General features: G+C 40.5%; 1 protein-coding gene across 2 annotated transcripts in view; it reads left to right on the top strand.

Annotated features, from left to right (window-relative positions):
* The window catches only part of LOC124304039 (uncharacterized), a 261121-nt gene that overhangs the window by 18951 nt on the left and 216766 nt on the right, over positions 1–25404 (top strand). For both annotated transcript variants that reach the window (XM_046761976.1, XM_046761977.1), the window contains exon 2: positions 6049–6237. In XM_046761976.1, the coding sequence (XP_046617932.1) occupies positions 6049–6237 (189 nt within the window). The remainder of the gene's footprint in view (positions 1–6048; positions 6238–25404) is intronic.

Genomic DNA, 25404 nt, shown 5'->3' with positions numbered 1-25404 from the left:
ATTCAAGAAAATCATTGAAATCCGAGATTCGACAATATGTACTCGTACATCGCAAAATACCGAATAACTTGTCTCGGAAAACGTAGTAAAAGTTACTCATTTATTTTTTTTTTTTTTTTTTAGAATAGTCTTTTGAAAAAAATTCAGAACTGAATCCGAATCCATGAGGTCCAAACCGGGTCGAGTTCAGCTGGAATGCCCCATATGTATATTGTGGAGCCAATACAACTATGCACAATTATACTATAAAAAGTAATTCTGTTGCATGTTTTTTCGTACACTGAGAAATATTTCATTTGTTATTGTAGCTGGAAAAATTCAGTAAAACAGGTATAGTTAAAGAACCTGTTTAAATATTGTTGGAATTAGGAAAAACGAGGGACACGTAACCATTTTGCGCTATCGTCAATCCTTTTTTGGTAATTGCAACGCGAAATCAGTTTCTTCGGTTTACTCTACTCTTTTAGTTAAATAAGGCTTTAACATCAATTTATTGTTGCACAAGGATTAAATTTTCGCAACAGTTACAAGAAAATACAGTAACAGTGATCGTAACGAGAAAGAATAGTAACGGATACCAGACTTTCCGGTAACAGTCATAAAACTAATTTTCATTTTCTACCTAGAACAAAATTTTCCGATTGTGGTAAAAAATGAAAATATTTAAAGACTGAGCGGTAACCGGAACTAAAAATTTCTCCCAGTAACTCTTTTTATCGGTAACGTTATCACCAAAGACGACGTCTTCCGTTTTCGAAGTTATACCGTACAAGAGGGGATCTTGTTTGATTGCAAAAGTACGTCAGTGCCGTCCGTAGAGGGATCGGAATTATTTCCGAGCAGTTGTTGCATATAATACCTGCGGGTCTCTTTGCCTCTCGTATTTGAAGTATCGTCTCGAAGCTCCCGCAGGTCGCCGGGCATGCGATGCGTGCGTCGAGCGTTGGAAACAGATTAATCGGAGAACTCCTGCGAGAGAGTAATTTATTCGTCACGCACCACAGCTGGCGGTTTCTCTGCGACCGGTGCGTTCCCGAACGATTCCTCCCAGGTATCCCGAGTCCAGGCGAGAGAAAGGTAGGCTGAAACCCTGCAGCTATCCCGTGTTATACCCGCTAACAACTAGTTTGTTATCAATACGCGTTACCGCAATATATACACAAACGAGCCGACGATACGCCGACGAGTGACGATTATCGATCAATTACACGTTTCGTTCATCCCGCGAGTAGGTATGCGTACTTATAACCTGTCATTATATCAATCAGCTAGTCGAACGGACGACCGCCAATGAATGAATGGCAATTAACCGCGTCGCGTCATCTCACCGTAAAAGATATCGGGTATTATGTGAGTATTATATACCTAATAGGCATTCACGTTACGTAGGTACGTAACTACGTTGGGAATTAGTTGACCGAGGTTCTTAGTTTAATAAAGCGCCAAAAATATCTATTAGTAGATTGAATTTGACAGACTAAGAAAAGCACCGGCACGTGGGCGCGAAAGATGAAGACGCTACTTGACGTGGATCCACTCGAAGAAATCTGACTCCAAATCGCTTTGAAGTGTTACAAAGATAACGTATAGTCGCATCTTGCCTGTAACTCGCAATCGGTGACAGATTCGTTCAGGCTCTTACTTCCGACTTCTTAGGCGCAATACGAAAGTGTCCTACGCATTTTTCGGAATGTCTACCATTTTTTATTAAAATTAGTAAAGCGTTACGTTTTCGCAGATTCACTTATAATAGGAGGTGTGATGGGTGAAATTCTCTTAACCGTTGAAGAAGATGTGCCGATTCTACTAGTTTGTTGATGGTAGTAAAAATGTGGTAAATTATTACACAATCCGATCTACGAAGTAGCATCAATACCATGCAGATGAAACGAATTTAATAAGGTTTCGAGGAAGAGGTATAAACCTATTGACTTGTATAACTCGGTCGATTTCTTTATAACGGTTGGTATGATAAAATTTTAGCAAAGGTTCGAAAGTTTATTTTTCCTAAGATTTGCTCCTACTCGCCACAAATAAAAATAAATTCCTATACCACGGTTTGGCGTCAATTCAAAAATATCTGGCGCTCGATGTTCCATTTAACCACAAAAGTTTCTTCTCGGCATCCGACACCGGCCAATTTCAAGACCGAATTGTTGTCGGTATACGAATCGAAATTCGGACGGACGCGGGAAAGATCCAGCTCGGTGAAACCGGTCCTGAACACTGTTGCGAATAGGTCGGGAAGTCGCGTGTCTCCGCGGTGTCTCACGGGGGCCGGAAACGGGCGTAACACAAACAGCAGATGACACCCTCGATATTACAGGCTACATATCTCGGGATAATATCGCCCTCTTTGCACCGAAACTCTCTTTTGGAAGCGGTCCTTGTTATTACTGACCATTCTTACTGAGTGAACGGTCGCACGTCAGAGGGGCCCGACATCCGTCACATGTTACCTCGGATGTAAGCCGCTCGCTTTACCGCACTTATCGAAAACGTGAGTCGACCGCTCGTTCCGGCCGCAAGTTTTTCCACCGTGGCTTCGGCCCTGGCCGTTTTGTCACCAGTAATCACGCGCCTCCAAGTGGGCGTCACATGGCGTGTCGCCTGTCGCGTGTTGCGTGTCGCACGTGCCTGCAGGGATTGATATGGGTTGCGTGATGACGATGGAACTATCACTTGATTCGCCAAAGTCGAGCCTTGGTTATCGTTATACGACTCTCGTGCGATGTTCTCGAGTGGAAGAAGAAAATTGCTAATCGTAACCTCGATTAATCTGCAATTTTTCCACAAAAGTTGAATCAACTATTACTTGGAATGAATATTATCTCTCGCTCGCGAGGCGGGCAACAATAATATAACTTAAACACTTCAACCGAGGAGTTCGTCTGATATCGGCAAACCGTTGCGAACGAACAGCTTGTTACAGGGCAGGAAAAACTACGAGAAGTAAAATTAACTCTAAAGTCACATGATTGAAACAAAGTTATCGGTTACCAGTTATCGATCACTAATTATAGTTTATTTCACGGTAAAGAATAATTTAGTAATATGTATTATACCAAGATTTGCGGGGAATATTAAATATTCTTCTCCTTGCTGTGATAATTAATGAACACGATAAGTTGTGCCGCAATATGATACGGGATTTGGGAGGGTGAGAGGATCGTAGAACTGAGTTCGTATTTGAAAAAACAAACCGATTCGTCAAGTTTTACGAATTTACGGACGTGTTTCGTTAAACCATGAAACGAAGCCGAATACAGTAGCTGCGTATTCCGTGACTTATGAAAATACGAAACGGGCAGATCCTATTTCTGTAGCTTTCACAGTCACATATTTTAATCCTGTATTACTTTTTCTCGAAACCATTCTGAATTCAATCATCGTTATCTGAAAAAATGGATATGACGAATGGAAAAATAGCGGACTCGTATCGGAACAATATACTGTCAGAAACGAGTAGTTTTTACATTGATCTGGTTTCCGTAAATGTGCACAAGTCCCCGTGCACTTTGCTCGCAACATAATATTTGCCTACTTTCCTGGATGATAGAATTATATATATATATGTATACGATCGACCGAGATCTGTTATTCGGATTTTACAGCGCGCGAAGCCGGCACCAATATTCCAGAAATTGTTAAATCTTCGGAGCTGGCTAAAGTAGCATAACTCACGGCTTTAGGAGTTTATTATCTCGTGGGAAAACGCTTACTTCTGCGGGCTGAAGCGACGACAAGAGACACTCACCAGACCACCGGGAACCATTGCACCTCCTCCCATCCCATCGCTCTCCCCCTACGGCACGGGATCTGGGATTCTGGAGGTCAGAAATATCTAAATACTACAAACTTTGAGTGGCCGTTTCGAGGCTGACGAAATACTCGCGCTTTACCCGTTCGGTCGGGGATGAGAATAAGTCTGACGACAGAACGATCGCCCTTTTCCTTATCAAAGACTCCTTAAGGAAAAGGAGAGCCGAGCGTCGACTTACACCCACCTTCGATTTACACCGGCGCATCTTTCACCTACTGCAGGCCACTTCTTAAACCACTTTTCATTAACGATTACACAATGGATCCGTGCTCGGGGAGGACCACACAGATCGCTGATGTCGAGCTGCACGCTTTGACCACGGTCAGGGATTAAATCATCTATCTTATATGAGGACTCGTATTATACCACAGTGACACTAATGTTCACCACGACTTTGCCCCTTAGTTAACTCCAGGATGAAGAGGGATCGGCTCGCCTTTTAGCGACGAAGGTCGAAAAGGAAAGAGAGAGGGAAGTCGTATAGCCGGAGTGCACTACGACTTTCGGACTCCTGGGCAAAGAATACACATCCAGTGTAGAATTACGGTGTCTAGCTGTTAGGATGGTCGGAAAATTAATGTAGTGACGGGAACTTTCATCGACCTGGAAAGCAATCAGCCAGATTGCTTCAAACTCACCGGGATTCGTAGCTGAAATTAAAAAACATATATTGTATAATAGTGTATTGTATAGTATACAACACAGTATATTGAATATGGGGTATTTCACGTCAAATCCTTTCTCACAATCAAAGTACGTATCGAAAGGATGAACTTTGAATTCTTTCAGATTTTTTCGACACATGATTTCTTCGCGACAGTTCAACGAATAAATTGATTTCAACAATGTTTGATATTTCACGGCTATAGTAGCTTAAAACCTGGACGACATTTGTAAAAATTCCCTCGCAAAAATTTTAGGTTCTCTTGCGAACTTCTCGAGAGTATTTTTTCGGATTTTTCGTACCCCGTTTCAGTGTAGTTTTGATACAAAATGCGCGCAAATTATTCGTAACTGAAAAGAGCCCTGATCGAATTGGCTACAATTTGTAACACCGCGTGTCTTCTGCAATGCGAAAGGTTGTCCGAAAACTTCATAGTGGGCGGTGCAATTGTTGCGGTGCAAATGTATCAACAAATATTCACACAGTGGCGAGAATTCGGTTCAAAGTTCGCGGCGCGTCAAGCGATTTGCTAACCCTGCCCACTCGAGCGCGATCGTCAATTGTTACGCGTGTTGTTTATAACAGTCGACGACTCTTTCTTCAGGAGCGTACTTCAGTCTGTCATATATCGCGATTCCTGACACGATACGTGATTTCCCTACCGCCGGACAATATTGTTGAAGCACATTCATCCAAGGTAAGAATTCAACGACGTGTCGCGTATCATAATGCCGACTGTATAACTTTCACCGTCATTACCGCCACGTTATGGGACGAATGGATGAGAAATCTCACAGTTCCGTGTAAACTGTTGCTTGTAACTTTTCGACTACTTTTCCGCCCACTACGAAACTTATAGACAATCTTTCGTACCGAAAAAGATATGCTGTTTAAGGATTTCGGCCAATTCGATTCGGGCACTATTTTGTTACAGAAGATTTTCCAACATTTTTCATCGAAACTATACCTACTTTGAAGGGGCACGAAAAATTACTCAAAATTATTCTTAGAACTTTCATACAAAGATTCGAAACTTTTGCGTAGGAACTTTTTCCATATGTTATCTGAAATTCAAGATATGTCAACTCGAAAAAATGAGAAATCGTAACAAGCTGATTTTGCGACTGGCTGTTGTAAGAAAGTGCTTGGTCAGGAAAATGTGAAAAAATTCCGTTTCGATGCTTTCAATACGAACTTCGAGTGAGTAAAAGAGCGAAAACATCAAAAGTGGTCAGGGAAAAAAACATCTATTTCGTTCGATTTGACATGGAATCCTCCATATAGTAGACGAATTACACCATTTTACTCATAGTTTGTCCTGCATAATCGTTTTGATGCTTCTTTATATTCGTTGGAACTTGACTGAAACTTTGAAGAAGTTATTGAATCTGGTCAAGGCTATTTGTCAGGGCTAAAATCACAGCTGCATATATTGGATCTTTGTCACGCCTAATTTTTTAACTGTGCCAACAGCAATAATATCAACATTCGACTTCTTTTTTGCGCACTCGAAATACTTCTGACTTTCGGTTGTTGTAAATTTTTATCACTTGTTTTTCAGTGGCCAACGTGGTTCTTTCGACCGGATTTACCTCCCGTTTCGACGCCCGTCACTACCCACGTTTCTAGTTCAGTGGATGGTCCGATTACTTCTCCATTGACACCAAGAATTCATCCCGACATCTCAAAAGTTCAAGATCTCCCACTGGACGGCAGCAAGATTCATGGTCAAACACCGACTATTTGCACGGTTAGTTGAAACAAATACTATGCCGTGGATGTGATGCGTTTCAGCTTTACCCGTTACAAGAAACATTCTCTGCCTATAAGTTAAATTATATTCGCATACACGTATTTCAAACGGATCACTAATATTATGGGGTACAAGTATAATTCCTTTTGCAATTAAAGAAAAAGTGGCTTTGAAACAGTAGATTTTTTGATAATTTTCACGTGGTTTCCATGTTCTCCGGAAAATCTCTGGAGGTTATTATGTATAATAATACCAGCATGAACTATAAGTATTTTACAAACAACGAAGATCTTGATCGATTCGAGTGGTAATTACATCATTACGAAATACTCCATAATCTCAGAATTCAGAAGATTTTGGCGAAGCTCGCGATTTGCGCATTTTGTCACGTTTCACTTTCCTTATTTGGATTTCACTAATATTCTAGACTCTGTATCTTGAATTATTGCAATCAAATGGTATTGTGAAAAAACTCATTGCACGGTAGATGGTCAAAATTTTATTTTTTAGTGGTATCCGATCTTAAATGAACTTGAAAATCTGAATTATATTAGGTGATGGATAAATTAGATTTCGTCGATCTTGGAGGGAGGATAATACAATTATTCGATCGATCGGATGACGGTCCTCGAAGAACAACCGAACCGTGAACAAATAATACCCGCGCGTGTACAATAAGTCCGTTCGAATAATACTTTCGGCAAATAATGTCGTGTTGAATTATAAGGTCGTGAGAAATGTGCGAATAGAGCGAAAAGCTACCCCTTTCCGTGCATATTCTTCACATAATTAACCTTAAATAACTTTGTACAAAAAACTCGTATTATTCTGATCTTGTCATCGACTGTAAAATACTTCAATCATACAACATCGTCGCGTTCTTTTCCCGAAAAAATGCTCTCTCGTTTACCCATGTGTACTTATCTTATCAATATCCGACGAGCAATGATTTCGAACGAACTTTAGAAAGTCTGATATTTGATTTATAGTGTATACATTTTTCCAACCAATTTACAAAGTTTCGAAAAATACTAACGGGATTTTTATAATCCATCCGTAAGTTTTGACACTCGAAAAAGTTAACTCGTGTTAATAACATTGATCGATTGGTTTTCGGATAACGAAAGTTTCATCTTCGTACAAATTGGTAAGGTGACTGACCACCTATCACCCAATGTGTAAAAGTTGATCCTCGGTGACGCGCGAGTGAATTCGAAATGGACAATTTCCATGTCGTCAGTCTGTGCGAAGATGCGGGAGCAGTGACCATGTTATTCAATCAATGTTCACGGGACTCCATTGTACGCGGATGCATCGTCGTGTAGCCCGCTTGTCCGGAGACACGAAACGCACAGTGTACCTACCTGTACCTGGTTTTATGTCTCGAGACTCCCGCAGGCTGATATGTGCGGCACCGTGCGGACGACATCTCGTGATGAATTACCTCTCTGATCTAGGAGAGATTCTTTCTTGTATTCTAACTGTAATTCCTTTCAACCGCAGGGAATGTATCCGAGGAGAGAAATCTTCAGCCGCGATACGAGTACGAATGTTTAATCGCGGCCCGCGGATGGCGACAAATTAATCTTTAACATTGGCCAATACAAACGAACATTCGTCACTGCAAATAAGGTGAAAGAATTTGGAATGTCGGATCGGGGAAACGATGAGTGATTTTTGGCGACCAAAACGGTTTCGCAAAATTCGAAGATCATTTTTCGATAACCTTTCGGAAACACGTCTTAGGAGCTTATACTGTGACGGTCATTTGTACTTTATTTGTCCGGAATTGATTCGTCGCAATCCGTTGTGCTCAACGATTTGGAAAGGGACAATTACGAACGAGGTTGAAGCTGGCATAACGTTACTGTAACGATGATCACTTACCTCACATCGTCGGGATTGTCTGAAATTTCATCAAGCACAATAAGCGAAATATAATCATACTTTGAAAAGCCAACTAATTGAAAGGTAATTCAAAATTGAACAAGAACGAAAGAGTGCAGTTACACTCTCGATTTGTGCCACGATCCATGGTGAAATATCCAATCACACATTTCTTAGCATTCGTACGTCAAGTGACTGTAATTGCATTCAAATTCTGTCTATCAATAAGTCAAAGCGCTGAGCCCAAAGAAACGCTTTAAACTCCTTCGACTCGCTGTCTAGTTTTTTGTCTATATTAAATGAGCCTAATTCGTTCGAGATGAAACTGCAGCCGGATAAATTATGCACCCCTTTTTCCAATTCTTCGTTGATAATTAGATTCTGAAAAAGTATTCAAATTTAATGATCAAAAATTTGGAGCTGCTTTCTGCCTCATACCTAAATACGGTTATGGAAGTTGTTTGGAACCTCGGAAGCGTGATCACGATCACCGAAGTGAACGCATGTATTTTTCAACGCTATCGAAAGCCGACCAGCCACCCTTTACCGATCGATGTAGAGTTTACATTTCTGTCGCAATATTTGGTATTCCGTTTCCGGCGGGATTGGGGATGAGTTACGCTGTTCGTGTGTTATGCATAACTGCATCGCGATGGAATGTTTTTAGTCCAGATTGATGTCAAAATCACGGCGAAGTCCCCATGTATTTTTACTTTTGTAAACCGCAATCTTTCGAACATTATTCCCGAGAGAATTTCATCCTCAAGGATCGCTCAAAATCTGTAATCGATGCATTGACCAAAAATCTTCGAGTTCCGCGTACTTCGATCTCTTTTTATACGCGTAGATATTTCACTGTAAAAACATAACGCCTGCTGATAATGAGTTTACGGCACAATTTCCTACGAGTTTCATGAGAGACAAAAAAAATGAACAGAAAAAATAAATTCGAATCATGGAAATTGGCGGCTTTACAACCTGCGGTCGTCGGCTCGCAGGAGCCGGTGTAGCGAGGCGTTGGAAACTTTATGACAGGCTGCGTGGTATTTTATAACGCCGGCGATAAGACAATCTTGGTAATCACGTGAGAGGACGGGGACCGGTCAGTGTTCGAGCATAAATAAGGATTAGTTAAGTTGGCGCCATCGCATTAGCATATGGCGTTGTAAAATAAATATCCCGTAACGGAAGCCCCTTGGTTTCGTCCCCCCTCTTCGGCATCATCATCGAGCCGAACAGCTGAAGCTGACTGACGTTTGAGTCGGAGCCGGAAAGCAAACGTGGCGCGTTGGATGCGGCGTCCTATCATTTCTCGGAAATAATTAAGAGCGATGATAAACTGGCTTAGGTTAATGAAACGGCGTTGCAAGTGTCTTCGTGAACGAAGCCATTATGCGCGGCCGGCGACATTAAAAGCTCAAGGCGAATGACTTATTAGTACAAACTCTGCTGCCACGAAGACGAATCTCTGAAAGGATATAAACGCGAACGAGAAGAGAAATTAGAGGCCGGAGTTCGGGGGGGGCAAAAAAATCTGTACCAATTATCTATACACGAAAAGTAATAGGCGTAACAGGAATTACAAGAACGGTGCTTGTATCAGACGTTGCGAGAACACGTGCGTTGCGTTAAAATCGTATGTTTTCACCGCTTCGGATCAAATTTTTGATAACGCGAGTGTTTGAAAGTATCAATACCGAGGTAAACTGCACGCAATATATTGATAGACTATCGAGTCATGACCATTCGAAGGTGGTAAAGAGCCAGTGCAATGAAATCCTTGTTACAAGCTTGAAGCTCAACATTCTTGTCTCTTGAAAAGCTGTCGAAGAATATCGAAACGAGTCAGGCACGGTCTTTTGAAGCGGTCAATTTGCCGTACCATCCGTAACCAGATTTTTCATATCCCATATCAAACATATTTTAAGCTAGTTTCGACAAAGACGGAAAATCATAGCAATAAATTTCATAGTTCTTCGATTTTAGACTTTGATTGTTCATAACTAAGAAATTTTTGCTTTTGGAAAGTGACATATTCAACATTTTCCGTAGAGAGTTTAATAAAGCTTTGACAACATTTGCTAGGAAGTTAGATTATCCGAAGCCTGTTAAGCGTGCGTAAAGTACCTTATTTCTGAACAGTGCGATTAACCAACGTTAATCAGGCACATGCGCACAATTGAAATATTTTATTTTCCACACAAAGGCTTACCATTGTTTTCAAATTTTGGTTTCATTACCAAATTTTTCATTTGTTTCGATGCTGAACTACACTCTGAACGGAAGTATCAATAGAAAATTGATTATTTCGCCGCCGTTTAAAAAACATCGGTGTTCCTGGCTTGCAGGTCCAGAAAAAACTTAAAATTAGTACATTCAATTTCGATCGTATTAGACTTGAAGCGAAAATAGCATCATTTCATCAGTTTGGCGTCATGGCCTATGAGAAATAACGATTGTTTCCAAATTATCATTGTTAATTAGTAATAAATTTCATTCTCACGTAAAAATTTGACAATTACGAAACCCTAGAGAGTGGAGAATTTTGAGTCCTCCTTGTTGATTTCTATCGAGATTCACAACATCATATTTAAGTTACACCGCTTTTAGTCACAATCAATCGCTGATATTGAAATCGTATAACGCAAACAGACAGCGGTCTCAAAGTCCGTCCGAATTGAACACTGTAAGGCTGTACGCCAGTTGTCCCAAGTACGACTTGCCTGTGATCGATGAATGAAAAAAAAATTCATCATCTTAGGAATAAACATCGTTATTCCTGCAACGACGACGTCCGATGAGATTACATATTGTAGAGGATATCAGGTATTCACGACGGCGACGTGCCCTGCAACCTGGCGACGGACGGCTGTGACTTATAAAGTTGTAAGGACGCGGGTACAGAAGTTTGTATAGCCAGGTAGATTGAACGAGCGCGACGACGGGACGCGTATGCGTAAAACGCGGGGTACTTGGAGATGATTGCTTATTAGACATCAGGCCCAGTGACAATTTGATAGATCGAGCTTTTTGTCGCCTTCCTCGTCAGTCGCTGGTCGGTCGAGAATTGAGTTTTTTGCCCCCTCACCGAGTAACTAATAACGAGATCTTCGCGTTGGCTTATCTGTGAACGACGTTCGGCCAGGCGACGCGCTCCTTATTTTATTTTCCTAGTCCTGCATCGTCGTCCCCGACGACTCGTGTCGTCAAACCGCGTCAAGAAACGTCGGGAAAATAGTAATAATTGTTACTCCGATATCGGACCCTAATTGCTCGCAATTAGTCTCACTTCGGCATCGCTTTCCTCTACCGAGAATGAGGCATGTGCTTGCAGTATGTAACACAACACCTACCTTCCTTCTTTCTCCTTTATCGGATGAATTGTTTCTAATACAGTGAAAGACTTTTTGCATTTACACTTTTTCAGATCTTTACAGGAAAACGCTTGTGATTTTCTTCGGACTTTTTACATCCAACGATTCTAGAAGCGCACTGACAATGAGGGAAATTTTTAGTTCCTGTTACCGCTCAGTCCTTGACTATTTTTTACAACAATCGAAAAATATAGTTCTAGGTAGAAAATGAAAATTAGTTTTCTAGCTGTTACCGGAAAGTCTAGTATTCGTTGCTATTCTTTCTCGTTACGATCACTCTTACTATATTTTCTTGTAATGGTTGCAAAAATTTAATGCTTGTGCAACAATATATTGACGTTGAAGCCTTATTTAACTAAAAAAGTAGAGTAAACCGAACAAACTGATCTTGCGTTGCAATTACCAAAAAAGGATCGACAATAGCGGGAAATGGTTACTTAAGTCTACCTCGTTTTTCCTAATTCCAACAATATTCGAAGAGTTTTTTTTTTAACGATACCTGTTTTACTGAATTTTTCTAGTTACTCTAACAAATGAAATTTTTCTCAGTGCACGGTGTTTTCGTCGTTGATATCAAAACACGTTTTGAAAAACTTGTGCAATTTCTGACCGGTGGTAACTTTCAATTTCTAACGGACGAAAATCGACAGAAAATATGCCCTACATGTCGGAGATGAATAATCCATGAAAGAGAGACGAGAGTAGGAGATGCGTAAAATCATCCGCTTTGAATGGAATGATTTGATTACGTGTATTAAACGGTGCGCAGTGATCGGGTGCAGATATTCGTGCCGTGCGATTAATCGATTAATCGGCAGCATCGATTAATCATTTTTTCGATCAATTGACCAATCTTTTTTCCGATTAATTGATCAATCGACGGTCTCAATTAATCGAAGCTACCTAGTGATAATTCTGCAGGTCGATCGGTATATTAATCGAAACCATCGATTAATCGATCAATTGGAAAAACGATTAATCGAAAAATTCAATTGATTTAATCGATTAATGGATTAATCGCACAGCACTAACAGATGTACAGCTGACGATAAAGCTGCTGCCTGAGCTTCGATATGTGTAAGCGAGCTGAAATTTTTCTCGGAAAATTGCTCGCGTTAATAGCTCAGCTGATGCCGATTGCAGGCCGAGACTGACATTCGAACAATGTGTTCGTGGATAAGGAGAAAGCGTGCTAGTGACGGTGATGTATGTACGTTACACGTTTATCCGTGCTTCACTCTGCTCTGTCTTCATTACCCCGAAGAATTGATTAAAGATGTGTCAAACCTGTGCCTAGTCACGTCGAAATAGCGTCACAAGGAAAAACTTACGCAACTGTGTTCAAGGTGACAGAACCAAAGCCGCAAGAGTTGAAGTCGATTGGAACAAGAATATGCATTGATACGGAGAAGATCTCTGATTGCAAGTTGCGTATTCTAACTGGAAAAGCCACATCAGCGTTTAGTTTTTTTTATTTTTTTTTATTACATTTTTTTTTTGTGCGTGTAGCACGTCTCTATTGGGAAATTCCGCTTTATTTCTTTTAGAATTAAATTCTCTACGGTTTGCTCAGAATACATTTTTTCTTTAGTGTCGTGTATGTTCACTGCGGTTATAAAAATTATAACTGTGCGAGGTCTTGGATGCACGCCAAAAGCACAAGCGATACGCAGTTTCAACGATTTCGAATGCAGGCCTTATTCAATGTGACGCCAAATAGAAATATCAGAGAAAAATATTTAGAAATTGTTAGAATTATAAAAGTAGAATGTGGATATTCTCTCATGTCCATAGGAATTGGATGATCCTACATTTTTTGGGTAGACCTTCTTGGATGTACGTATATTTGATGTTGAAATTACAACATTCTCCCGAACTGCATGCGTTTTTTACCCCCCATGAGTAGGGCTTTGGATAAAATAAGTCTTGGAAGTAAGAGGAGAGCAAAAAGCTTCGAGGTTAGATAAATTAGTGCCACCCTAATGCACAGATACCGCTTATGTATACTTATGTAGGACAGAGCACATTAATTACGGAGGCTTGACTACTTTCCGTACGGTATAAGTTGAGCATAAAGAACGTTGTTAAAACAAGTGGCCACCAGTGAAATTAATTTCGATGATAAATGACACGAGTCAAATCCTTCCGAGTATGATCCATTTAATATTACGCTATACGCTAGAACTAACGTATATTATGAAACAGCTTTGGCTATAGGCTGCTTTTGGCCTCGACAAATTAATGGCCTTTGTGTTTTTTTGCGCTTCTAATAAGCGATACTTATTCGCCGAATCAATTCTCTCACCTTTCATGTATCCGAGGATCACCGAACATACTGATTATTTTAATGGCTCTAACGCGATTACTTTCTGTACGTCATTTTGTGACACGCGATAACGATGAGAAGAAAAATTGAACATAAATAAAATCAGTGCCTTGCGAATTAAATAAAACAGTAACGAGCTAAGGTATAATGATTACTGAATGAACGTATCTTCTATCTTTCTACGACATGAAATGAACAAATATTGAGTTCCATCAGGCATATTGAGTCTTTATCTTACCGCGTATGTAAAACCTTGTGATCATTACTGCCGAATTTTTATCATCCAGAAAAATTTACCCTAGAAAATCATATTTCTTAACTCTCTTCCGTAAGACTCGTTAAACGTAACATTCTATCAAATAATAGACGATACAATATCCCTGAGGCACTTCAATAATACACTTAAACTTTACGATCTACGCTTACAATTAGCATAATCAGCCATGCGCTGATATTAGTCGCAGGTTTATTACAATGTGACTGTAAAATTATCGCTAGTACACGTTCTTGTTTACTTTCGCACGAAATTTTTTCAACATATCTCACGACCACATTCCGGTTGAACAAAAAATTTTCGACGCTTGAGATTTCGTTTGACAATCTTGATCGGTGATTATCGATCGGACGGCGGATAGGCGAATGGCCCGAGGCGATAGCTCTGTCAACGTGAGTTTTTAATTTATAGACGCGGTAGTTTCCACCCTCGGAATAAAAAGCTCAGGCAAAGCTCGAGTCATCGCGCCTCGACGACGCCCGCCGCCGCAGGCGCAAAGCCGTCCCGATGGAAGGCACATCTGCGCCCCTAATTATTCTTCAGATTTAGTAGATCGTTACGGCTTGTAAAATTACCGGCAATTTCACACCCCTAACCTTCTTTGATCCTCGCCTTTCTTGCTGGCTAGTTCAGAGCTCTCCGTGCGACTGAAAAGCAACGCGCGAAGCACCCGTACGTGAATCGTACGCGGGCACATATTCCTATCGATATTCCGAACAGGTAGTTACATGCACACCTACATTAGGCATGGCACGTTTTCAATTATTGGATCGTTCTTTACGACCGCGTCGAGGAACACGCGATCCTACGATGTCCGAGTCCAGAACTCTCCTCCGGTAGTTAAAAGTTGAAGGCCACGTCGATTGGTACAATCCGTTGTAATTAATGATTGAGAATACTTGAGTCAATTTCCACTCGTTTTTAATACTATTGGATATTATCCTTCGGTTCGGACCGCTCGTCGTCCATTCGGCACGGCGTTAAGGGGTTGCGGAGTCAATGCTCCAAGCAATTTAGGTCTTACTTCAGATCCCTTGATTCGTCAAACGTTCTTAGACTGATATTCCACTTCGTGGCGATTTAAATTCAAAGTCTTCTCCCAAAGAACCGTTTCTGAATCGCACGGTGCGGATGATCGCTGAAAGTGCCAAATAAATGTGGAGACAATAACTTCGCCTAGTCAACTATATAGTTATTTATAGATTATAGGTTATGGATTCTTAGGCTTTGCCGTAATTTCATAGTATTTTATACGTACTCTTACGTAGTTTTAAAATTTTGATTATCTCGATTCGAATATATATGGTTTTAAACTGTACTTCAAGATTTGCTTATATTTGGCACGAATTGTGATCTAATATACTTGACACCAAGTAACATTGAGCCAAATAGTTGGGAGAGTTGACTTGAAACTGTGAGCCACGATGCAAGATGGTTTGACACTAATCTTGTCAGTAAAAAATTTGCAAGGACTTATTGAAAAATTTTCAACACGCAACAACATATATATTAAAGATTGGAAATGCCTCCATCTTTAGATATCATCCTACGAATTAAAATCGACTCAACGCGCATTGCCCTGCAAGATTTACTTTCTATTCAATCCAACTTTCTCTGTGCTGGGTGAAACTTTGGTGATTCAGCTTCAACTTGAACTTGAATGATACATTGTAAAAGGTTCGGATTAAAATATGTACTTATCAGGATCAACGTAAAATCCACAGTTATGGTTGTTGAATATTTCAATAGAAAATGACCAAAATTAAAACAAGAAAGAATGTGTAATCAACCGGCGATACAAATCCATACATTATCTAGGAATTAATAGCAACAAAATTTATATGAAAACAAAAGTCACATTTTCACAGACGCAACATGAATTGGTAACTAAGGGATAATGATCCGAGGTGCAGTTGCCGTTTGATTCGATATTCGCAATGCAAACAGAGTCTTTTTGGTTGTTCAATTGCAGTTGATATTTGCTAACGAGAAAGTGGAGTTTTATTTCATGCCGATTAAATGTATGAGAGGTATTCCACCCTGACTTGGTAAATCATTTTCCCTCGCCATTTTTGATCTTGTTCATAACCTTTCATAGGATCGTCCTTAACTCTAAATGGTACTCCTGAATTATTTCGGATTGTCCTCCTCAGCCGTTTTTTTTTTTGTTTATAAATGTTTAAAGATCAAAATAGAATGACATTTTTTAAATCCTCGAAAAGTTCTTCGATCAAATAGGATCGATCATTGGAGGCAAACGTTATTTTGTATATTTATTTGACTAATTGCAAAAAAGCATTCCGAAATTTACTTAATGTGATATTTTTATCGATAATTATTCATTCTCATTGAGAATTTTTTCGAAAATTTCAAAGATATCATTCCGTTTCGATCGTCAAAAATTTATTAAACAAGGTAACCGACGGAGAGAAAAATCTGAAATAATTCCGTAGTGCTATTTAGAGTTAGGACAATCGAATAAAAAATTACGAAGGAAACGATAAGTGGTGAGTTGGCGTGGAACGCCTCGTATACATATACATCTCCAAAAACAATGTCGGGATCGAGGACGACTAGACGGATCGAAAAAATCCTGATACCATAAGGGCAACGCTTTGAGGACGCGAGAGTTGATAAGATTGAAAATCGGTATGAAATCGTTTTACGAATGAACGGGAGACTACCGGATGCTTCGGCATCGGCCGCACTTCAGCCGCGGTGAGCTGCATGGATCACTGTAATTTAATAAATTGCGATAGCTGCCGTCCCGGGGCAAATTGTAGCATAATCATTCATTAGTGGGTCGTGACTTGCCTCGGCGTGTGTAAGTCGAGCCTAGCTGTGTAGGTGCAGGTTTCACGGAGCCCGATAGTCTGATACACCATGTGGCAAGCAAGCGAGCGAGCGAGCGAGCGAAGCGACTTCCACAATCGTTGTCTCTATCAGCCACCGAGCGGGGCTGCCTGCGAGATAAAAGAGCCTGGCCGTACAATGTTGTGTTTAGAATGTGTGCTGTTGGTGCATTCCCCTTTCGTCATTCCTAGAACTAATTCCGTGACTAGAATCACGCCAAGTATTTAAGAACCATTCTACTAGGGTTCCGATCGCTCGCTTGCGTCGCGTCCTTTCGCTCGGTACGAAAAACCGCTTACTCACTTCCGATAAGTGGTAATTGATTGAAGTTGGTGGACACTGGTCGTCGGTCGCGTCGTTAATCGCATTTCCGTTTGCATTTGTTCTTTTTCTTTTTTTTTTTTTTATTTCATCGGAGCGAGAGAGGAGAGAGGATCAATTTTGCGCCCATCTACAAGGTCACTGATTTTAGTTGATTGGGCGACATTTGTTGACCTTGAAATGAATCACACGCGATCAACTCATTTTTCAATCACATAATACACTGCCGGCAAAACGATTGGGTACACCGGTCGAAATTACGTGCCGCACTAAACGTTAGATAACCGACTCGAATATAAAGATGATCAAATTTCCCAAGCTGCGTTTTAAAGAGGAAAAATTAACCTTCGTGTTGATATTTTAGAAAATTCTCTACGATTTTTTTTTTCTTTCTTTTTTCTTTTTCAGGCCCCGGTACGTAATTTTGAACTGGGCGTTTTTTTCGGATGTCTCAGAGTCGTCGAATATTAACCCCACAGCTTTGGGAAAATTTTTTCTTCAGTTTTTTCTATGAGAAACTTGAAGAGGATATCAAAACCTACATGTTCTTTTTTTCGAAAGTTTGCTACGATTTTTTTTCGCCCCAGTATCGCATTTTTAACAAAAAAAAGACACGTTTTAGAAAAAAGGCATGATCCGCTAACTATAGAGTTTCAGAGGAAATGTCAGGAGGGTAAAAAGTTGCGTAAGTTGACACTGGAGTAGCTACAATTTCTTCAGAATTTTCAAGTATTCTTTTAACAATTTTTTCGCCTGGAACTCGGAAAATCTTCGTCAGTATCGAATTTACGAAAAAATATTAAAAACAAAATACGCAATACCAGGGTGACGATAAATCGTACGGAACTTTCTAAAAAAGACAAATGTAGGTTTTGATGTGTTTTTTAAGTTTACCATAGAGTAAACCGAGGAAAAGTTTTTCCTTAATCTGTGGGGTTAATTTTCGGCGGCTAAAAGATAACCCAAAAATGGCCATGTTCAAAAGTACGTACGGGGGTCAAAATGAATCGTAGAGAATCTTCTAAAACAGCAAAATGACAGTAAATTTGTCTTCTTCAAAACACTGCTTGGAAAATTTCCGCTATCTAACTTTTACCGCGGCAAGAAATTACTTTTGGCCGGCAATGCATATCGTTGCAATAAATATATGGTCTATTCCACCAGTATTCTGAATGATTTTGTTGAATATTAGTACTGTAAACTGGGTCCTTACTGTAATTGGAGTTATAACTTTGAAATCCGTCCCCTCTTTACAACGCTATCTTGAAATCAAGCAAAACTGTCGAATAGTAAAATTAGATAAGATTGAAAATATTAAAAGAAAACAATTTCCAAAGTTAGTTATATATTTCTTGCCTGTAATAAGATTCTCTAAAATTTAGCTTTTGCAAAAAAGACGACGTAAATTTTCAGGAAAAAGAATGATAATGAAAGCCATTTTTATTCCGTGGAATCCTAAAAAATGGCTTTTTAATCGCTGTCGTGTGCTTCTTTTCCCCATTTCGCTATTCATCACAATGCTACGGTAATTTCCAGTAATATTATAGAATCCCGGGTAGGCAGGTATATTGAATTTATTATCTCCGTAACTGGTAACGTGCGGTATATGTGTACAAAATAGCGAGTAAACATCGTTTGCATAAAATTCCGTCCCACGTGACGCGACCCCCACGAGAGTTTAAATGTGATATCATTAATCACTTTCGGTCAATTTAGCGTCTCCGATAAACACGACTAGTTCGGCTGGGCCAGATAACGGGTGTCGGAAAAGGAGGAATCTGTCCCAATGACCGAGTCCCGGGTTCTAATTATGCTTACTATTTTAATATCGCGTGGGACGATTGGATTTTGCTGTAACAAAGGTGCACGACGAATGTTAATTAGGTGATAAATAGAAAATAAATTTGCCCTCATCCGCAGAGTAAATAAAAATGTTCAGTTATTCGGAAACTTACAGGTTTTTTGAAACAACGTTTTTTGAATAATAATTGTTATAAATAGAAAAATACAAAAAATGTAAATCATTAATCAATTTAATGGATATATTTGTGGCATTAAAGAATCACAGAACATCCAAAACTGAAAAATCTAATTAATTCGAAGACATGTAAATTTTTTTTTTATAAATCACAATATATTTATAACAAATACAGATGAATGACCGATCGTGCAGTTTCAGAATCTTAGCACAAGCAAATCGTTATGTGTAAATACAGAAATCGCACGAAGGATATTGATGTATTCTATATCATATCTAAAGTTGGTGTGAAAAAGTTCCGTATAATAGAGGGATTATACACTCTGTAATTGCGTAATGTAACGGTAAAATCAACCCCACCTAAGGGCCGCTTTCCTCCAGAGCAGAGAGCTCATACAGCAGTGATATAAAATCCCGCGTAAATGAGATTTTTATAAAAGCTGGTGGAATTAAGCTCTTCATCGCCCCCATTAAGCGGATTTTCCCCGAGTTCTTTACCCCCATTCTCTTTCTGTTAGAATTTGAAATATTTCGCATGTGCGGGTAGGGCGCGAATATCTTACGCGCGTGTGCGAAACTTTTTCCTTCTTTCATTACTCCGGCAAAGCTAATCCATATTTCAAACCACCAAGCTTTGTCTTTTCACCAATTTTTCACCTCCGTCATTTTTCTTTCAACGTTTCTTTTTTTCCGCTGCAGGCAAAATTCCGACATTCGTTAATTAACGAAACAAATGAAATTTGACCTTTAGTATGCAAAAAATGTAACGAGGCGAAAAAGGTTTGCATTTATTTTCCACCTCTGATGTTCTCGTTACGCATACAATATACCATCGTCTGATGTAACTTATTTTCAACCCCTTGTCAAGTTCTTTCCAACCCTCAATCCTCAATGCGTTCTTCACTCCCGATGAAGACTTTCAAAAATAAAAATATCGCAAGACTCGTCACGCAATAAGAAAGTGTATTCTTCTCCAAATTAAGCAGCTTTTGGGAATGCCGGGGACTAATCCACGGGATCAAAGTCTATAGTTTCAGGATAAGTCGAAGCATCGCTTGCCTTTAAGTGAGTTAACGCTTACTGGCTCCGAACGCGACGTTACGACGTTAAATTTTGGCAAATGCTTTCCGGCATCGTTTCGCTATCGTGCCTATCGTCACAAGGCATACATAACGGAGAAATGCATTTTCAAGGTAGCACTTGGATGTGTATCGATTACCGGGAATCGGGTGTGCCCGTGCCATTACGGGATGAGTTCTAGTTACCCGCAAGTCGCCGAGATGTTATCGAGATTAGTTCGTTATAAATGATTACGTCAATTTATCGATATTTCTCGGAAGCGTGCCCATTATTTTCAGAATGGCATCGAAACTCTGTATCATGCTGATCAAACGGACATTGATTGAATTGCATTTGGAATCACTTTGTTGAAAAAAATTACATCAGAAGTACAAAATTCATATTCTGAATAAAATATCATCACGATTTTGGCGTCAATATAACAAGGTGACTGTCTCACTTGGAGCAATTTGAGTTTGAGCGGTTTCAAGAACATTTTACAATTTTGAAAATGAAATTCCCAAATCTAGCAACGAGCTCGAATCGATAAACAAATTTTAAATATTGTGTTGAAATTTCAAGTCGATCGAATGAAAATTGATTGAAAACATGGTCTTGGGGACTTACATACGCCATTTCGCGATTTTCTTATTAATTTTAATGAAAAAATAATCTAAAATAATCTTAAAACTGTAAATAATAAAGCCCTTGAACTCAAATTGCTTCAAGTGCTTCCATTTTCTTGAAAAAAAACCCTAAAAATAGATATGATTTTAGACCGTCCAAGCTATACCCCCCATAACTCGGAGGTTAAGAATTCAACAAATGTGTCTTCTCGTGAGATATATACCGACTGATTCCTGAAGAAATATTAAGAAGCTAAAACAAAAAAAAATAGGTGAAAAAAACGTACCCGCAATTAGGTGCAACGAGCGAGTCGATTCAACGTCGACGATGCCACTCGACGTCTGTTATTTCCTTATAACCAACAACTCCACCCGCTTGTTCAAAGAATTTTAAAGGATTTTCATCGAGTAATATCGATGGTACTCGACGATGGCAAGAACTTTTGTTGCAGGCTTTATTTTCCCTTGAAGAAACGACGAGTTGCCGGCAATATCTTCGGGCAAGGATCGCAGTTTCAGAGACGGAGGGGGGAAAACGAGGAGGGCTCGAATTATGCGCCCGTGGAGGGAAAAGAATTACGAAGCGAATCCATTAAGATGCTCGATTACGAGTGTATACAGCAATTGTTCAACGTTTGCTTGCTCTTCATTACTCGCTGCTTGTTAGTCGCAGCTGGTTATGTCCGTGTGTTCGAAGGTACGCGTGCAATGGGTACATCGGGTACATCCTACCCAAGGTATACACACAACCCAACGCAGGTTAAACGGAGTAATTAATAACGTCGTCGTCGTCGTCGTTGTAATCGCATCTCCATACACAGCATCGCCCCATTATATAATGTCGTTTTTATTTTTTCCTTCCATCTTCTACGTTTTCTTTCCCTTCGTTTTCTGGTCTCCGACATACGCACCGGTATACATGCGAGAACGGGGAGAGTTCGGCCGTATCATCGGCGCACGGCCTGCACGACCAGCATCTTTATTCGAAATCTGTTCCGCATCAATAGAGGTCCGCGCACGCCGCGATGCTTTGTATCGTTGGGACGCCCACGCGTGCTGTTCGGGCCACGAGGGGATCCTGGTAATAAGCAACGTTGGTTGTACCCTAATAAGGGTGCGGTCCCTGGACATCGGTTCACGAGAACCAGAAAAAGAGATATATAGACGTGAAAGAGACCTTTTGGTCAGCGCCCGGCGCTCGTTGATTGAGAGAAATCGCGGAGATCGACGGTTGATTCGTTTCTCTACATTCGTGTGTTCTTACACGTGTACGATAAACCCGCCCAACAATATATTACGTGGTTACACACAGGCGAATCTCGATTGTTCGACTACTTTCGCGTACCTATGGGGCATTCCGTATTCAAATATTTTTCCATACTCTCCATAGCTCTGAGATTTCCCAAAATCCTTTTTCTTGTCTGCAATTCGTTAGGTACACTTGACCGTCGATCGATGGTGGAAAGAACTATCTAAATACAGGATCGTCACGCAAGAGTGGTCATAACGAAATGGAAGACGTGATTTGAGTTCGCATGGAACGCCTCATATGTATGAATGATAAATCCAGATGCGCAGGTATAACTTTGCGATCTATCGAGCCAACACGCCTACGTTTTAAAACGCGTTGCGTAAGGCCGCGGGACTTGTTCACGTAATACGTATATACCAATACTTGCTATAGGTTAAGCAGCAAGAGGTTGGTTCAGGTGTGGTAAGGTGCATATCGATGTATTAATTGGGTTTACGCGTGGGAAAGACCTAGTGAACTTTACGATCGTGTACGGTTATCGCGTTGACCGAGTGTGTACTTTGGCACACAGCCTACCAGCATCGGAGGATAATTCATAAACTTTGGGTCTGCACCCGTCTGCATATCTATCTCAACGTGTTTATGTCCGTGCCGGATACGCCTCAAAAAGCTGCAGACGAGTGATTCTGTTCTGAAATTATCTTGGAGTCAACTCAAGTAACAAAAGTCTCGGGAGTTTGATATCGTCTGCCTTAGGAAATCTCTTTTACACCTTAGCATGTCCACGAATTATTCTTCATTGAGATCGACAATTTTTGATTGAATTATTCAGAAGAAACGGGCACCGTCAGTAACGATTTTGCAAGCTTATTCGACTCGTGATTGTCTATTGTCATTCTAATTTCAACGAGTGTTTAAAACGTGTAATATATCCGACACTGCCATGCGTCTACATTAGAACGACTTGGTCGTTTGACATGTCGGGTCACCAAGCTGCTTAGTCAGAACGGAAAGTTAATTATTTCTATATTTCATGACCATTTCTTCTTCTTTGTGTCGTCCATAATGCAAATTAACAGTCAAAGCCACTCATACTATTCGAAAATACGTCGATACGGACACATGATCAGTAACCGTTGAAAGTATGTCTGATTATCATGATATTCGACAGGTGACATATCGGAACCCGTCTTCGTTTATGGTACATCGTCGCTCTTCGTACGTTATTACCGAACCGCAAACGCGTTGGATTGATCGAAAGTCACCGAGAGTTTACAGTTTACAGTTGGATGAAGTTCACGGGATACGAGCGCGCAGGTACACAGTGAGAAAAAACAAAGTATAGGAGAGAAGCTGGGATTATTTAGTTTTATTGTCCCAATCGATCAATCAACACAGCAGCGAGCGGTATACTTCTTGTAGAAGCCATTAGCCTAAACACGGTTTAATAGTCGGGGTGCTGGATGTCGCTACCAAGGCATCATCAGCCAACCACGGACGTCAGATCCCAATCTCTTCTTGACTGCCTTCATACTTGACGGACGGACGGACGTACGAACGGTGTTTTCTATCGCGGAGCTGCTCGTGTACCGCAGCGCTTCGTCAAATACTTCCTCAACGTCGTACGTATGTGGAATACCGAAAGAACGTGGTTTCAGGAATTGCGTCAGTTTCATTCGGATGGAAGCGCCAACCGCACGCGGGAACAATTCAACAATGAAATTTATTCAACAGAGTTTCTGCGCATTTACAATCATCGTAATCAACGCTTTTTATTATTGTACTGTTACTGTTATCAAGATGAATTTCAAAGTGATGAAGAGAAATATCTGTGACGGCGCTTTATAAAGTTCATAGTTTATTCAAACCTGCCGTTTAACTCACGATTCACGCTCAAAATTCACACGTAGACATTTATCGTGGTTACAGTAAGCACAAATCCACAGTGTCTAGTACACTGATAGATTTGCTCCAAATTCGGAGTGAAGAAATCAGAATCAGCGCATTCGTGACGGTCCTTTCAATTCTCATAACTGCAAAACTGATTCTTCACGATTTCGTGAAATGATTCTCTCCGGGAAAAAAGTTATCCTTATTTAATTCTCACCGTCTCCTACGTCTACAGCAGAACCGCGAACGGTTTAAGCCTGTGACGAACACCTCACAGCCTTGGAGGCATATTTTCTTCGAAGGAGCATCAGGACAGCCCAAAGTAGCAAAACCTTAGGGTGCTCGTCAAATTGACACATGCTTGGCCATCCCTGTATAAAAAAGGGACAAGGCTAGTCCTCTACAGGCGCAAGACGTAAGCGCGGAACGTGAAGCAGCGACCTCTCCAGTCTCGCTGGTAATTATACGAAGCTACTCGCGAGTCTCGTGGCCCTGCGAGCGCTACCCAGGTGCTCAAGCAACCCTAATTACGTAGAAGAACACTAAACTGCAATTAACAAGGTTCTCGTGGCTCCGCGCCATGATGCCTCGTCTCGCCTGCTCCATTCTTGAGTCCATTTTTTCTCTTACCGTACACCAAGTGGGAGAAGAGGAGGAGGTGCTTTCGCAGACTGCTGACCTCGGCCAGGATGAATTATCTCGAGACGTTCGGAGAACGTGTACCCTTCTGTTTCCTACCGTAGTTTGAATTCTTGACCGTAATCACACTCTCTGAAAACTCATGTACGTTGAGCACAACCTATGTTACACAACGCTTGGTATAACCTCTGAACAACGTGCTTAGAAGTGTCGAGAAAAAGTTCCTTAGTTTAGCCTATGTCTGTCCAGCATGATTTCAGACCAGAGAGATTAACATTCTTCGACTGAAATCAGCCAAATCCTCGTTACGCATGTTGTTTCGAGAAACGGCCGTTGAGCAGCTCGGGATGTGTTATACCGTTTTCAAAGGCCAGCCGTATCAAAAGCTTGACATGCGATTTCGCGGAAATGCAATATTCATTAACGAAAAGGTCCTCGTCAGACGATGACATGAAAATAGTTCATCGTAGAATAAAGGTTCTTGATCAGCTCATTCAAGGAGACACATTATGGACAACCACACAGCCCGAGACTTGAAGTCGTCAAGAAGACGTTTCAAAGATGTCTTATGACCCGTTCGTGACGTCTAAAGGCCTCGACAGAGATCTTTAGGCCTTGAAAATATCTCTTCGACGTAGAGAAATCTGTCTGAGGTCGAAACACGTATCATAAGATTTGTAGTTTT

This window comes from Neodiprion virginianus, chromosome 4 (genome assembly GCF_021901495.1).
Source record: "Neodiprion virginianus isolate iyNeoVirg1 chromosome 4, iyNeoVirg1.1, whole genome shotgun sequence".
Lineage (NCBI taxonomy): Eukaryota > Metazoa > Arthropoda > Insecta > Hymenoptera > Diprionidae > Neodiprion > Neodiprion virginianus.
This window is presented reverse-complemented; position numbering and strand designations above follow the sequence as displayed.